Source organism: Mustela erminea, chromosome 1, assembly GCF_009829155.1.
Source record: "Mustela erminea isolate mMusErm1 chromosome 1, mMusErm1.Pri, whole genome shotgun sequence".
Classification (NCBI taxonomy): domain Eukaryota; kingdom Metazoa; phylum Chordata; class Mammalia; order Carnivora; family Mustelidae; genus Mustela; species Mustela erminea.
Window position 1 is genome coordinate 165,585,409 of NC_045614.1, and position 14,225 is coordinate 165,599,633.

General features: G+C 36.8%; 1 protein-coding gene across 7 annotated transcripts in view; it reads right to left on the reverse strand.

The window, feature by feature from the left end:
* Positions 1 to 14,225, reverse strand: part of BBX (BBX high mobility group box domain containing) — a 274,540-nt gene that overhangs the window by 144,411 nt on the left and 115,904 nt on the right. For 4 of the 7 annotated variants that reach the window (XM_032350046.1, XM_032350048.1, XM_032350047.1 and 1 more), the window contains exon 4: positions 9,078 to 9,126. The exons of 2 other annotated variants lie outside the window; for them this stretch is intronic. In XM_032350046.1, the coding sequence (XP_032205937.1) occupies positions 9,078 to 9,092 (15 nt within the window). In that variant the 5' untranslated portion in view covers positions 9,093 to 9,126. Of the gene's footprint in view, positions 1 to 3,692; positions 3,811 to 9,077; positions 9,127 to 14,225 lie in introns of all 7 variants that reach the window. One more of the 7 variants, XM_032350053.1, reaches the window with a different exon arrangement.

A 14,225-nucleotide genomic window follows, 5' to 3' on the forward strand; every position in this document is an offset into this window, starting at 1 on the left:
TCATAAAATGAAGTCTAGGGGTGGCTGGGTGGCTCAGTTGGTTAAAGTGTCTGCCTTTGGCTCAGGTCATAATCTCGGGGTCCTGGGATTGAACCAGATGTCGGGTTTCCCTGCTGAGTGGGGAGCCTGCTTCTCCCTCTGCCCCCTCCCCCACTCATGCTCTCTCTCTAATAAATAAATAAATAAATTTGTTAAAAAAGAAAAAGAAATCTGGACAAGTAACATGGTTACAGTCCCTGCAACAGCTATGGGAAGACGAAGTGAAAGGAGCTGAGGGTTCCGGGCAGGGAAACCAGAGGAGAAAGAAAGGGGCAACTTGCTTCTTCTAGCACCAGATGACTACAGACCCACCTGACCCCAGGGAAAGGCCCAACAGTAAAAATCAACACTGACTCAAAGATGGTAACTAGACTATGAGAAAAGACATCCGGTTAGGTCATACAGCAAATAACAAAGGGCTGGACATAGTTGTGGGACTGGAGGAGGAAGAAGAGGAGGAACGAGGGGGCAGAACTTAAGGTTTTTACACTGAACAATGCCAGGGCAACCTGGTGAATAAAACTGGGAAGCCAAAGGTATTCAACAGACTTTTACAAAGAATGATATAAATGTGTTCTTACTCTAGAACAAATCAACCCTAAATAACAAATGGAGGAAGGGAAAGTTCAGTGTAGGCCCCACCTGCTGTGGTTACAGGAGACAATGACTGACAGGTTGCTGTGATACAGTCATGGGCCTCGAGCCCAGTGAAGTGGATGGATTCGGATTTTGGTAGTGGCAACTAGACATCCAGAGAGAAACAAATCTTCATTTCAACTGAAGACAGAATACAAAATGCTGGAGTCAAAAGGAGCCTTACAGATCACTGGCCTACTGCTCTCATTTTTAAAAAACAAAACAAAACAGAGTGAAGCAAGAAAAAATAATTGCTTATGGTTTAGAAAGCTATCCATGGGCTTAAGTGTTTTCAGTACACATGACTTTTGCCCATTGTGTTTGGGGAAATTACTGCTGAACAAGGAAAAGACATCAGTGCTTTTCAGACATTTCTATCACTCCTTTCCTCATTCAATAAACATCTAATGAATGGGGCACCTGGGTAGCTCAGTGGGTTAAAGCCTCTGCCTTCGGCTCAGGTCATGATCCTAGGGTCCTGGGATCAAGCCCCGCATCGGGCTCTCTGCTCAGTGGGGAGCCTGCTTCCTCCTCTCTCTCTGCCTGCCTCTCTGCCTACTTGTGATCTCTGTCAAATAAATAAAATCTTTAAAAAAAAATAAATCTAATGAATAGTAAATCCTAGGCACTTGGCTAGATCCTGGTACACTACTGGAAAGCCTCCGAAAATTAATGTGATAGGTAATGGCAACTATTCTGCCAGAATACTGAGACTGACCAACTAACATTATGCACCAGCGGGTACAGAGTTATCATAAAGCTGGAAGAACTGGAATACGGAGACGAGAAAGGAGTGGAGAAATACAATCACAATCAAAAGCAGCACTGGCTGAGAAAAACAGAAGTGGGTGAAGGTCAGAAAAGGGGAGAGAGTGGAAATACAAATGGAGTGATTTACCTGAGCTTTGGGGATTTTCACAGTGCAGAACAAAACACAGGTTAAGTCACTGCACCTTGCAAATGGCCCTCTCTGGGTCACTCTTTGTCTCTCTCAACTCAAATTAAGGAAAAAAGAAATCAGTAAAAGATGTGTACATTACTCTGCCCAAACTGTCTTTGGAAGTCAGGAACAGCTAACAATTTTCATTTAACATGAGAACATCACATTATTATGATGTGGTTTTCTTGGGAGGAAAAAGTTAGCTAGCAAACACACCCAGCTATTTCAGGATGTCTGACTTCAGTGGGTTTGAGAAAAGGTACAAGTGACAATTGGAAAACTGTGACAAAGAAAAGCAGCTGCTGCAAAGGATAAAACTAATTTTAAAAAAATAGCTCATCAGGGTTTATTGTTAAGTGGTGTTATTTGGAAACTTACGAAATTCTTTCAACAAAAATCTTGGCATTTTAAGGACTATAGAAAGACACATCGGGCTAGAGAGAGTAAAAAATGTAACAAGCTCTATGGAAATCCATTTGCCATTCTCGTGTAGAGTTCTGGGGCTGGGCATACCCTGTGAAACAGCAGCTACACTCTTGAACGTGTATCCTAGAGACAGAACACGCACATTAGGGGCATGAACAGGATTCCCAGGAATTTTCCCTCTCCAGTTTTATCTCTAATAACACAGTATCTGGAAATAATCTAAAATGGCCAACAAAAGAAAGGAGATAAATTGTATTATTTTCAGAAAATGATGATAAGTGAATTACAAGTATAGGGAAGGATGACTCTGAAACATGATACTAGGCTGAAAAAAGAGAGGCTGCATAAGAAAACAGTATTTTATTACTTATATAAAATTCAAAGACAAGCAAAAAGTATGTAGGGGATACATAAATATGTGAAAAATATGATAAGGAAAAACAAAGAAGTAATAAACTCAACATCTAGCATTGGGCAGGCAGCAGGGTGGGCAAGGTTAAAGAGAGGCAAGGGACTGGGGCCAGGGACAGCTCTGTCTCCGAAGTCAGTAGTAGGTACTCAGGTATTCATGTTGATATCATTCTTTGCATCTTACCCCACATTATAAATATTCCCTGTATATACAGCATTTTCTGAATACAATGGGGTTGCTTCTATTTTTAAAAAAAACTCTTGGAAATTATACTGTATTTTACTAACTACTTTAAAAATGCTTTTTAAGTGTCTGTAACAAGCAGTAGCTATCATGCACTCAAGAATTCAAAATATCACTGAATTAACATGAACAATTCTGAGGTCAGTATTTTCATCCTTAGCTTCTATCTGAGGAAACAGAGATTCAATGTTCTGTGGGTGACCCAATGTGACAGCAAGCCAAGGTTCCCCACTCTGGAAACCACAGTGGGTCTGTAGGGTAGAACTATCTAAAATATAAGGACAAAAATAGATTTCTAACACAAAACAACAAATTTGTTATACTGATTTACTATTCTAGCTCATCCTCTTGTCCGCAATGCATCCCTAGATCATATTCTAATGGCATACCCCAATTTTATGGCGTATGGACTTTATTATTTTATAGTCACAATTTACCCTTCAACTCTACAAATTCTAAAACTGGCAAGAGCTACCACTTATTTATGCAAAGTCTCAACTTGGCTGTACTTCCTTTAATAACTTGAATTTCTCTAAGACTGGGAGCTGAAGCAAAGTTCGCTATTGGTAGGCTGCAACTTCATGCTCTTATCTCATTACCCTCAGGGATTCCTTTACAGGCAAGCCAACAGGCTGGCCAGGCCCCACAGAAATTACTCACTTCCACCCTCTCTTTCCTCATCTTTCTTCCAGCCATACTTCAAACCTAATTTTAAACTTATGCAGGAAACCTGACTGATACCACCTGGTTTTCTCTACTCCCTTAACTCTGGGCCACTGCAGCACACAGAACAACACGACTCATCTACATAATTATTTGTCAACTTTTTCTTTTGTTGTTGTTTTCATCTGCACGTGTCTCTAGCCTACAAGACACTGAGAAGAGTTTACAAATTTCTTTCTTCTGAGCTATGCCCTGACTCATTCTTCTTTGCCCAAAGCCTCGCCAGCTGTGCTCTGTTAACAGTAGTCACTTAGTAAATGCTGATGGACTTACTACAGGAGAACAATGCGCCTCTGGTATTTCTCAATATCCCAGGGAATCCTCCACATCTATATACATGTTGGAGATGATACCAGGTACCGCTAGAGGCTTGGGGTCTTCCTGAGGGTGCCTGGGACAAGAAAAACACAGAGAGAGACCAAAGACAGTCAGGAGAAACACAGAGAGAGGAAACATGGAAATAAACGGGGAGTAAAGTGTGAGAGGAAGGAAACAGTCAGGAGTTACAGAGAGATTAAGCAGCCAGAGACACTCAAGAGACAGGGAAGAGGATGGACCTCTCACTTTGGCCTGGAAACGACATTTATCATGTAACAGGTGTCGTCATTTTACTATGTTTATGAGATAATATCCATTTCAGAGTTATTTCTAAGATTTTTCTGACCTTATTTTATCACCTACTAAAATTTGTCTTTATAGTCTTATCTTTGGAGATATATATATACACATACACAGACACAATCCTCAAAACAACACAGCTGTAAATTAGAAAAAAAAAATACTTTTCCCAATTCTCCAACTTACAAAATGGTTACTTCAGAGGAGTAATGTGATTTGTTCAAGGTTGTAAAGCAAAAACATGAGAACTGGGGCCCTGAATCTCTGAATTCCAAAATCCAGTGCTTTTTCTGACATCCCATGTTCTCTATTAGAAATCAATCCTATATAAATCATAGAAATCCAAACTACACATTCAAAGTAAAATTTTCTCTTTTGGGATACTGAACTACTGAGGTTACTCACTAGGAAACTAACTCAGAGCTTCCTTTATTTTAAGAATCTATCAGAAAAAATAAGTTCTAATGAAAATATACTAGAATGATTTAAAAATTTCAAACAAATGAAATTAAGTGACTGTGACCTGACAGAATTTTAAGATTTTAGGAGCTCGAGTTAGTTCATTGCTTTAACAATTTGGTAATTTCAAAGTCTTAATGATTCAACACATTTCAGCTGAAAGGTTTAAAAACCTCCACATTTCAATGAATTCTTTAAATCTAAATCTAATACTAGTAAACTTGTCTCAAACTTAATCTGTCATAATGCCTCATCTAAAGTATATACTGCATGCAATCCGATTTCAAGGTACTATAGTAGAAATGATTTAATGCATCTCTCCTTCTAAGCATTAGTATTTTTCTCTTGAGGTATACTTAAACTTTTCTAAATAATCATGCCCTTTTGAAAGCAATGTAATTGCCAGAAAATCTCCTTTGATACAAGGGTAAGCATGTTATTGGATTTCACAGCAAGACAAGATAATAAGAATACAAAAAAAATTTCTATTTAGTTGTGCACTGGTATACTGTTGTATGTTCAGTAATTTTTAAGCCACAAATTTTCAAATAAAACCTGAAGTATAGTACTGCTCTGCCCTCTAGTGACTAGCTAGGTTTTGCTAACTACATGCTTTTATTTATTTAAACTGCTTTCTGAGCAATACTTAGAATTTTTTTTTTTAATATAATGGCTGCTCTGTCATCATCTGGAGAGTGATGAAGAATACCAGTCAAGTTTTCAGATACATCTTTTGATGTGAACACAACACAGGAAAGAGATACGATTTATTTACATAGGGATGGTATACCTAAGTCTCACAAAAGAAAAAAGAAAAAAACTATTCCAGTCCTTATTCATATTTTTATGCAATTTACTTTGAAAGGTCAAGGAATTCCATTCATGTTTTAAAAAAAACTTCATAAATTTCACAGCTATAAATCCTAAATTCGTTAATTCCATTATTTTGGAAACTGAGCTATCACGGTGAGTGGTACTATATATACACCACACATAGATGAACAATTCTCTACTAACAGAGCAAAACTATGCTTAACACAAAGCTATACTGTTCATCATTTACCCTTAATTATTCAAGTGGCACTTTAGGATTTTTCTGAACCTCAGTGTTGCCGCTAGGAAATTAACTGTAACTTTATATATGGAAAAATTAAACAAGGATCCAGTTAAAACCAGAGTTATTTATTATACAGAGATGCACCCTAGTATTTCAACGAAAGGAGTTCGTTTCCCTCTTAAACTGCCACAAACTTGCTGCAAAGAACTGATGCATTTCTAGAAGAGCATTTCTACTCTAGTCCCAAACACACTAGTTGTGTCTATACACACCAATGTAAAAAATAAACGTCACATCTGTAAAATGGTATGTAAAGGATACCTGAATATGTGAGGCTAATCCATGGACAGTATGGTGGTGTGGTTAGAACAAACCCTGCAGCCAGACTAGAAGTTTGAGTTCTTGCTCTGCAACTTACTGGCAGTTATGAGCTTAGGCAGATCATTAACCTCTCTGTGCTTCAGGCTCCTCACTTACAAATTGTGAATAAAAAAGACACCTACCAATAGTAGTGTTTTATATCTTGATAGGTATTGGGGGTTACATAGGTGTATGCATTTATCAAAATTCAGAGAATGTACATTTAAGATCTGTGCATTTAACCGAATGTTAATTTCAGATCAAAAAAGTTGTACATAGGGTGCTCGGGTGGCTCAGTGGGTTGAGCCTCTGTCTTCGACTCGGGTCATGATCCCAGGTCCTGGAATCGAGCCCCACATCTGGCTCTCTGCTCATCGAGGAACCTGTTTCCTCCCTCTCTCTGCCTAGTTCTGATGTCTGTCAGATGTCTCTGTTAAATAAATAAATAAAATCTTTTTTAAAAAAGTAGTACATAAATAGTGAACTACAGTCAATAATAGACATCCTGAAGTACTTATGATAGAGGTAGTAATGTTATTTAATTTACTTGCTAATGAGTCAAAAATAAATTGATGATGGACAAGTTATAGATCTGTAATAACATAATGAAATGTTAGTGGTAAATCTAGGTGGTGAGTATGTGAATGTACAATGATATTTAAAAGGTTCTTAACAAAATGTTGAGGGGAAATACATCCACCTCTCATAGAGCTGATGTGAAGGATTAACCAAGTATGTAACAGTATTAAAAGCACAGAAAGTACCTTACAAGCAACAATGGCAAATAGCAACATATTAAGCAAAGAAAAGTGATCTCTCTTCTTCCCTAGTTTGAGGGGAAAATGTAAGGAAATAATGAGGTATTGAGGTATTGAGCTCCCAAACCAGAGTGAGTAGTTGCTGCTAAAAGTGTTGAAGTTCAACTTTCAAATAATTCGTATAACTGCATGGGCCACATAGAGAACATAGTCTTATAAGAAAAAGCTGATTAGAATCCTGCTCTGTTTTTATTTAGTAAGCCAAAAAGTTCTGACAAATTAAATATTCTGAGTCTCAGTTCCTTCATATACAAAATGGGAATAATAAGACCTACGCATTTAAGAGTCACTATGAAGACTAGAAAAAATACACTCCTACACACGTACACAACAGAGAGAAAAATGCAAATGATGACAATTGCAGTTTTCATCATTATAATCATTACTGCTAACTTATGGTGAATCTTGTATCCCCTTAAAACTATTTTCTGCTGATGGAAACATAAGTGGCCACGTATCAGATTCTCTAGAAATTTCACATACAAGTGGCCTCCTACACCAAAGAGTTTTTGACAGGATCTTTAGTAAACCAGTGGGCCCTATAGAAAGCATCACTGTACTTCGTGTAAAAGAAGAGCTGGCAATGACAGGCAATTCATTATTTATCCTTCTGCAGTGTCAATTATAATATAAGTCTTATGGGAGAGGCATTTTCAAAGTAGCTTGCTGATGATATTTTAAACAAAGTCATTTCAGTGCATTTGAGAAAATGGTATTAGCACCTGGATAAGTTTTTATTTCAAACAGTCTGAGGTAAAATATCTAAAGAAAAGAATATTAAAACTACATTTATAGAAGATGAGTTCTATGCTCCCAGGGAGTGGCTCTCTAAGTCATTATACATTACTCCACAAAAACAGTGGCCTAACACAGTTTCAGCAAAAAAGAAAATCAAGAATGTGGCAATAAAACAGGGAATACTGCTAATGCTATACAAAGTGGCTTCTGACTTAATCACTGCACAAAAAATGCTTTCTCCAAAGGACCCTCAAATCGCCTAACCCAAACACTGTTTGGGGGCATTTAGAGTTCTCTATATTTTTCCACATTTTTGTTGAAAATTCTTCCCCATCTTCTTTGGTACTGTACTCTATTGCTCACCCCCTTGCCCCCTCCCCCTGCCCAAAGATCTGATTATTTTTCCTTCCTTTAGACTTCTCTTAAAAAAGAATAGGTAGGTGTTTTCCAAAGTTCTGTCTCTGCCATATTTTCCACTTTCACCAATATTCGAACATTAAACTCTACTTCTCTTTCCTGAGTTCTACTTATCTTTAGCCTGAATCTCTGCCAAACCCTTATCAATCTGTAACTATAGCCTATACATAATCACGTGGATGTCCTCTTTGCATTACAAATCTAATCCATCCTAAACTCTATCTCCCCCAAAATCAGTTTCTACTACTCTCTACTTCTGGTAGCTGTACTATCTGAACACCCATGCTTAAACTTAAAACCTAGTCTTGACTTCCTTTTCAACACCCTCACTTCTTCCTTTCCTCTTATGATCCCTCCACAGTCCCAGTACTAGGTCAGTCTGTTGCCAAAGCCTACAGATTAGTAATCTGGTTCAAGTGACAGGGCAGAATGTGTATTCTTTGAGAAACACAGTGAAAGCTAAATTTACAATCACTAAAGACATGCAGACACACATACAGAAGCCGAACAGTAGCAGGCATCGAGTGTTTGTGAAAATCTTCATTGAAGGAATCCTTAAAACTGAGTATCAATTTTTGCCCTGCAAATTGGAAAAAAGACTTACTTGATTTTATGAGTTGAATATCTGAATCTAAAATATTCTAAACTACATCCAGACACGGTATAACCTTCATCATGTCTCTCATGGTGGTCTCATGGTGGTTCCATCCAGAAGAACAATTTCTTCTTAACTAGGATTTGCCAAAGTCCCTTAAATCGATCCAATACCTACCTCCTCTTTTCCCCTCCAATCCATCCCTCTAATTGCATCTGCTCAAAATTTTCCAGTGGCTCATTTGCCTTTAAGGAGGAAATAAATAAACTCACTCTGATATTCAAGACCCTCTTACATCTGGCTTTTTCTAGGTTTCCCATTCTACCTTTATATACACATGCCATCCAACTGGCAAAAGGGATCTAATTCAGTTTTTCCAGACTTCTGTATTTTTCCCTCTGGGTAGTCTTCCTTGATATTCTTACCTGAGATTTAAAACCTTCCTCAATTGTTAATGAAGCTTGTACCTCTTTCCTGCTTAGAGTTCCCCTTCTATTATCATAGTGTGACTATGACACTAACACACTGACTTGCACGCTGTAGTTACAGTAAATATTTACTAAACAAACAGAGGAACAGAAAATACATTACTTTACCTTTAAACAAAACATTTTTCCAGTAAAATTACTGAAGGCAGTTCAGGTTCTAAAAAGAAATAAAACAGAGCTGAAGAAAGAGCGCAAACACTCTCATAGGTGGGCCAGAAAGGTTTAGAATTTCAATATACACTAATAATTTTAAAAGTATATAAGCACTCTATAAGATCCATGGTTGTTATGGTTAGAATGTACACATATTAAACTAGGGAAAGAAAAATTGCTATAAAAAGACCACAAACACCTAAGATATATATGCTGACAGAGCAGATTTTAGAAAGAATCAAGGTATTTTCACAGATGATTATCCTCAAAACAAGTTTAGATATATTAACTAGAGATATTCAAAGTTAATATATATGTTAATTATAGTCATATTCAAAATCAATATACCTGATATTAGATAAAAGACCAAGTTGTATTAGTTCATGCTCATGAGCATGAAAATTATCAAGATGTAGAAAAATATTTTCTTCTCTTAGATCAATTATGAAATGCTAAGCCAGTGATCTAAAAATGAAGAGAAAGTTTGCTTTTCTAACTTATGAATAAACTAGCAGAGTCAGCTCATGACGGAATTAACCATTTATCTAAAAATTTTAAATTTTTTATCAGGTTAAGATAATCAATTTATGAAAAAGGCTCTCATACTTTAAAAGTCATTAAGAATTCACAATACATTTCCTTGCTTTGTTAAGATAATTACAGTCTAGGAAGAAAATTATGTAAATTATAAAAATTTACTATTATGCTTACATAATTTATTTGTTTGAGGTAGTAATTTTGTTAATACCGAGAGTGTAAAGTGATAATAGTCCTAAAATAACTATAATCCTCCAAATGACAGATAACTTATCTCTTATTATTTTCGTAAGTTTCAACTTTGATTAGGCTTTAATAAAACTGCAAAATTAATTGGGGGAAGTATAAAAATCAAACTTTTATCACATATGATTGTGTAGAAGATATTTTAAAGTATCTAACAATGTAAAGAGCAAACCTTATTCTTTCCTAATGATTTAAAGCAAGTCCATCCTATATTCAATAAAGACTTCTGATATAATAAAGACATGCATGTTGAAGCTGGGTATTTCTCTTGTTGTGAATGGAGACCAAAAAAATTCCCGAAATTCAATTTCAAGGAACAATTAAGAAGCAAAAAAGTCCAAGTCTGCTTTTGGCTTACTGTCCTTTCAGCAAACAAACACATTTTCTTCACAGTGCCTGCCAAGAGCCGGACTGGCAGTGCCCCCTTCATCACTTTTAATTCTCACTATAGCCTTCCATGATCAGTGTTCACCCCATTTCACAGATGCATCTAGGTTAACTTTCCAACATTGCAATCACAATAGAAGCCATCACAATTAAAAGCCGAGTCAGATTTAGCCTTGAGTCCAGCTCACTCCACAGACCACGCTTCTAAAACATCAAGCTACAGCTCAAACAAAAGTGACACATTTAAATCCGTCGTCTATAAGCAAACCTTTAAGTGTTTGCCTATTCATATTAATCTCCAGGAAGCAACAGTCATCTAGAGGCAAGAATAAGAATGTTTATAAGCAATATGAAGTAAAACTTCTAGAATACTTTTCCCTAGACAAATCATAAACTCAAATGTGTGAAATATGTTATTATAATAGAAATAATCCGTAAAAAATTCTATGACTGTGATGATTAAAACTCATAAAGAGAGAAAAACTGGGACACCTTTCCCATCAACAAGATATATTAGAAGAGCCTTATTAGAGAGATTTATCTTATGTTCTCTAAAAAAGTGACACCTCTCCGTGAATAATAAAGAACAGCAAAACCCACCACTTTAACAGATACAACAAAACTTGCAAACCTGAAAACTATCATTCCTTTAAGTGTTCACGTTACCGAATGAAAGACGGGCCATCTGCTTCATCAAACAGAACAAAAACCACTGGAGATTGTCTGCAGCTACTGATTTCAAACTTCCCTGTCATCTCTTTTATATTAGAATGGACTTAGTATCAAGAACTAGTAACTAACAATGCTGAAAACACAGCAGGTATTCAAACTATAGGAAGGGTGCGGTTCCGAGTGTCATTCTGTGTCCATCCAGGTGGTGCCGTGATATGGATGGACAGATACCAGGACACACGCTACCCTGCACGTGGCCACACCTCCCATTCTGCAGGTCTTGGTGCCTCTAACCTGCCAATTCACCGTCACTGGAATTAGTGTGGCAGAACTCAAAGTGTTTAGGACAGTGTTCATCAGATAAATGGTAGCTTTTTATTATTTAAGCCTTGTTCAGAAGCCAGTTCCTTCCCATGTGGCTGGCTCTCTCAAGAAACTTGTGTTCTGTAAGAGCCTAACAGTAATGCTCAGTGCCTCAAAACATCACCTGGAGTAGAACACTTTGTGTCATGGAGAGACCTTTGGTAATAAATGGTCTTAGAGTAAAGGTGAAGGAACACTGAAATAGTTACAGAATTCAACTGCTTTTTAAGAATAATAATATAACCAAGGAAGAGGCAGAGTAACTGCAAACTAAACTAACCGATTTGTGAAAGTCTAAATAAAATCAAACACAATATTCTTATCCACATCTTCATAAACTAATTCAAATAGAGAAATGCCCTAAAATTACCACCACCACCACCACCACCACCACCACCACCACTCCCCACCCCCGCAAGAATAAAACACCTAAATGTGGACTTCAGCCTACCTTTTTGGTATACATTAACTGAATCCAGGGACCAGGCAGCATCTCTTTAAGCCCAGCTAAACCAATCTGCCTACCCTAAATCTCAGGACATTCACATGCACTCCACTCACAGGGGCACTCACTGACTGTTAGAGAAGTCCCTGGCCAAGGTCTTAAGGAACTCTTGATGACTCAATGCACACTATAAATGAGTCAATAGGCACCCAGAAGTTTTTTGCTACTCATTTTAAGTTCTTCAGCCCTTTAACACTTATTGATTATGGGATTAACTACCAACCTAAAAGCATAGAGAGACTTTTATTTTTGAAGAACGGCTTCTCTCCCTCAATTCAGACTGGGAAAAATAATTATCTGCAGGTAGACCAGGAGATGCTTATTAATGGCAAGTTTAATGGCATACAAGATAACCGAAACAAGAACACTGGTACTACTAGATTACCAAGTGTTTCCTAAGCAACTTCCATGTGCCAGAGGCTGTTTCTAGGTTTTGGGGATGCAGCCATGAACAAAACAGACTCTCTAGTGTAAAATTAAGTCCTTTAGCTCTCTGAATAAACTACATGCATATACTCATACATACTTACTATTTATACTTACACGTGTATGTACAGAATATCCAGCAAATGCAATATGTATTTTATACTAAAATGTAAAGAAATTCTGAGAGCTATCTTTTGAGAAATTTGGCACCATTAGATCCACTTATTTTCCTGGAGAAATGCACTTCTCTATAACAGAGATCAAAGAGAATACCAATGTCAGTATAAAAATACTTAATTTATCCATTGTTTCAGGGAAATACTAATGCATGGGGTGAAGTCACGCCTGAATTTATTTACGCTGTCCTTAACTAGTAAACATCGTAATCAGGAAACTGATTCCACTGTGGAGAAGAAATACATTGCTGAAATTTATTATGTACAAAGCTTTTGAGTCTGTGTCATTCTTGTAAATAGTTTTACAGTGAAACTGAAATCAAGAGTAGCTAAGAGTTAAAATACCTTTCAGTTGATTAAACTAACAACCACAAAATTAGATTGCTACTTAAAAGCTTATCCTTTAATAACCTGTAAACACACAAGGTGAGGTGTAAGTTTTACAAATCTACTTAACATTATTTTTACACAAAGGTGTTTAAAGTCTCCAAAGTTTCTTTCTTTTTGATTCTATTTTCTGTTTTAGATAGGTATCATACCATCAGAAACTAAAAACATTCAACTGACAAAATAGGTACACTTACACAAAATTCAAAGATAAAACTAAGAAAGTTAAGTTGAGCCTATGTCAATATCCAATAAATAAATGTACTATTTACCTATCACTAATCCTCAACATCCACCAACTGACTTACTACTAGAAAAGTATGCTACTGTAAAGTAGAAAGAAGTACTACACAGATGGTCAGTGAGCTGTATTTGGACTATTATTTGAGTAATTCCAGCAACCATTACCTAATTTAGATGCTGGTATCAGAGGCAAGAATGGAAAGGAAGAGGAAGGAAAAAAGGGATAAAGAAGGCAGTGAGGGAGGCAGGACAATAAACAGGTACATATAACACATATGGGACTCTGTGACTTCTGTTGGCATTATTACAAACACAGAATCTTTTCTTACGGTTTACCAAAATTTTAAGTACAGCTGATCTTTGAACAATATGGATTTGAACTGTGCATGCCTACGTCATATACATGGATTTTTTTTTTGTATAAACACAATACAGTACTGTAATACAGTACTGTAAATGTTATTTTCTCTTCCTAATGATTTCAATAACTTTTTCCTCTCCCTTGCTTATTTTATATAAATACAGTATAGAATACATAGAACACACAAAATATGTGTTAACCAACTTTATGTTACAGGTAAAGCTTCTGGTCAACACTGGTCTGTCACTAATCAAGCTTTTGTGGAGTCAAAAGTTACACACAGATTTTCAACTGTGCAAGAAGTGTTGCTCCTAACACTGGCCTTGTTCAAGAGACAACTCCATATGCCATTTTCCTGTTTGAATTCACAACTGATTAATAAAGTAAAAGAAAGTCACCCTACAAAATGTGAATTGGCTTGATTATAGTAAACAGAAAGAGATATAATCTGAAAGAGTAACTGAATTATTCTTCAACCTAATTTTCAAATACATTATATTCCTAGAACCAACAAATACATATGGAAAGCAATTTTTTTTTATTTTAAAGATTTTATTTATTTATTTGGCAGACAGAGATCACAAGTAGGCAGAGAGGCAGGCAGAGAGAGAGAGAGAGAGAGGAGGAAGCAGGCTCCCCACTTAGCAGAGAGCCCGATGCAGGGCTCGATCCCAGGATCCTGGGATCATGACCTGAACCGAAGGCAGAGAGGCTTTAACCCACTGAGCCACCCAGGCGCCCCTGGAAAGCAATTTTCAATGATGTAATTCCTCCATTATACAAATCACTGATTATCAGTT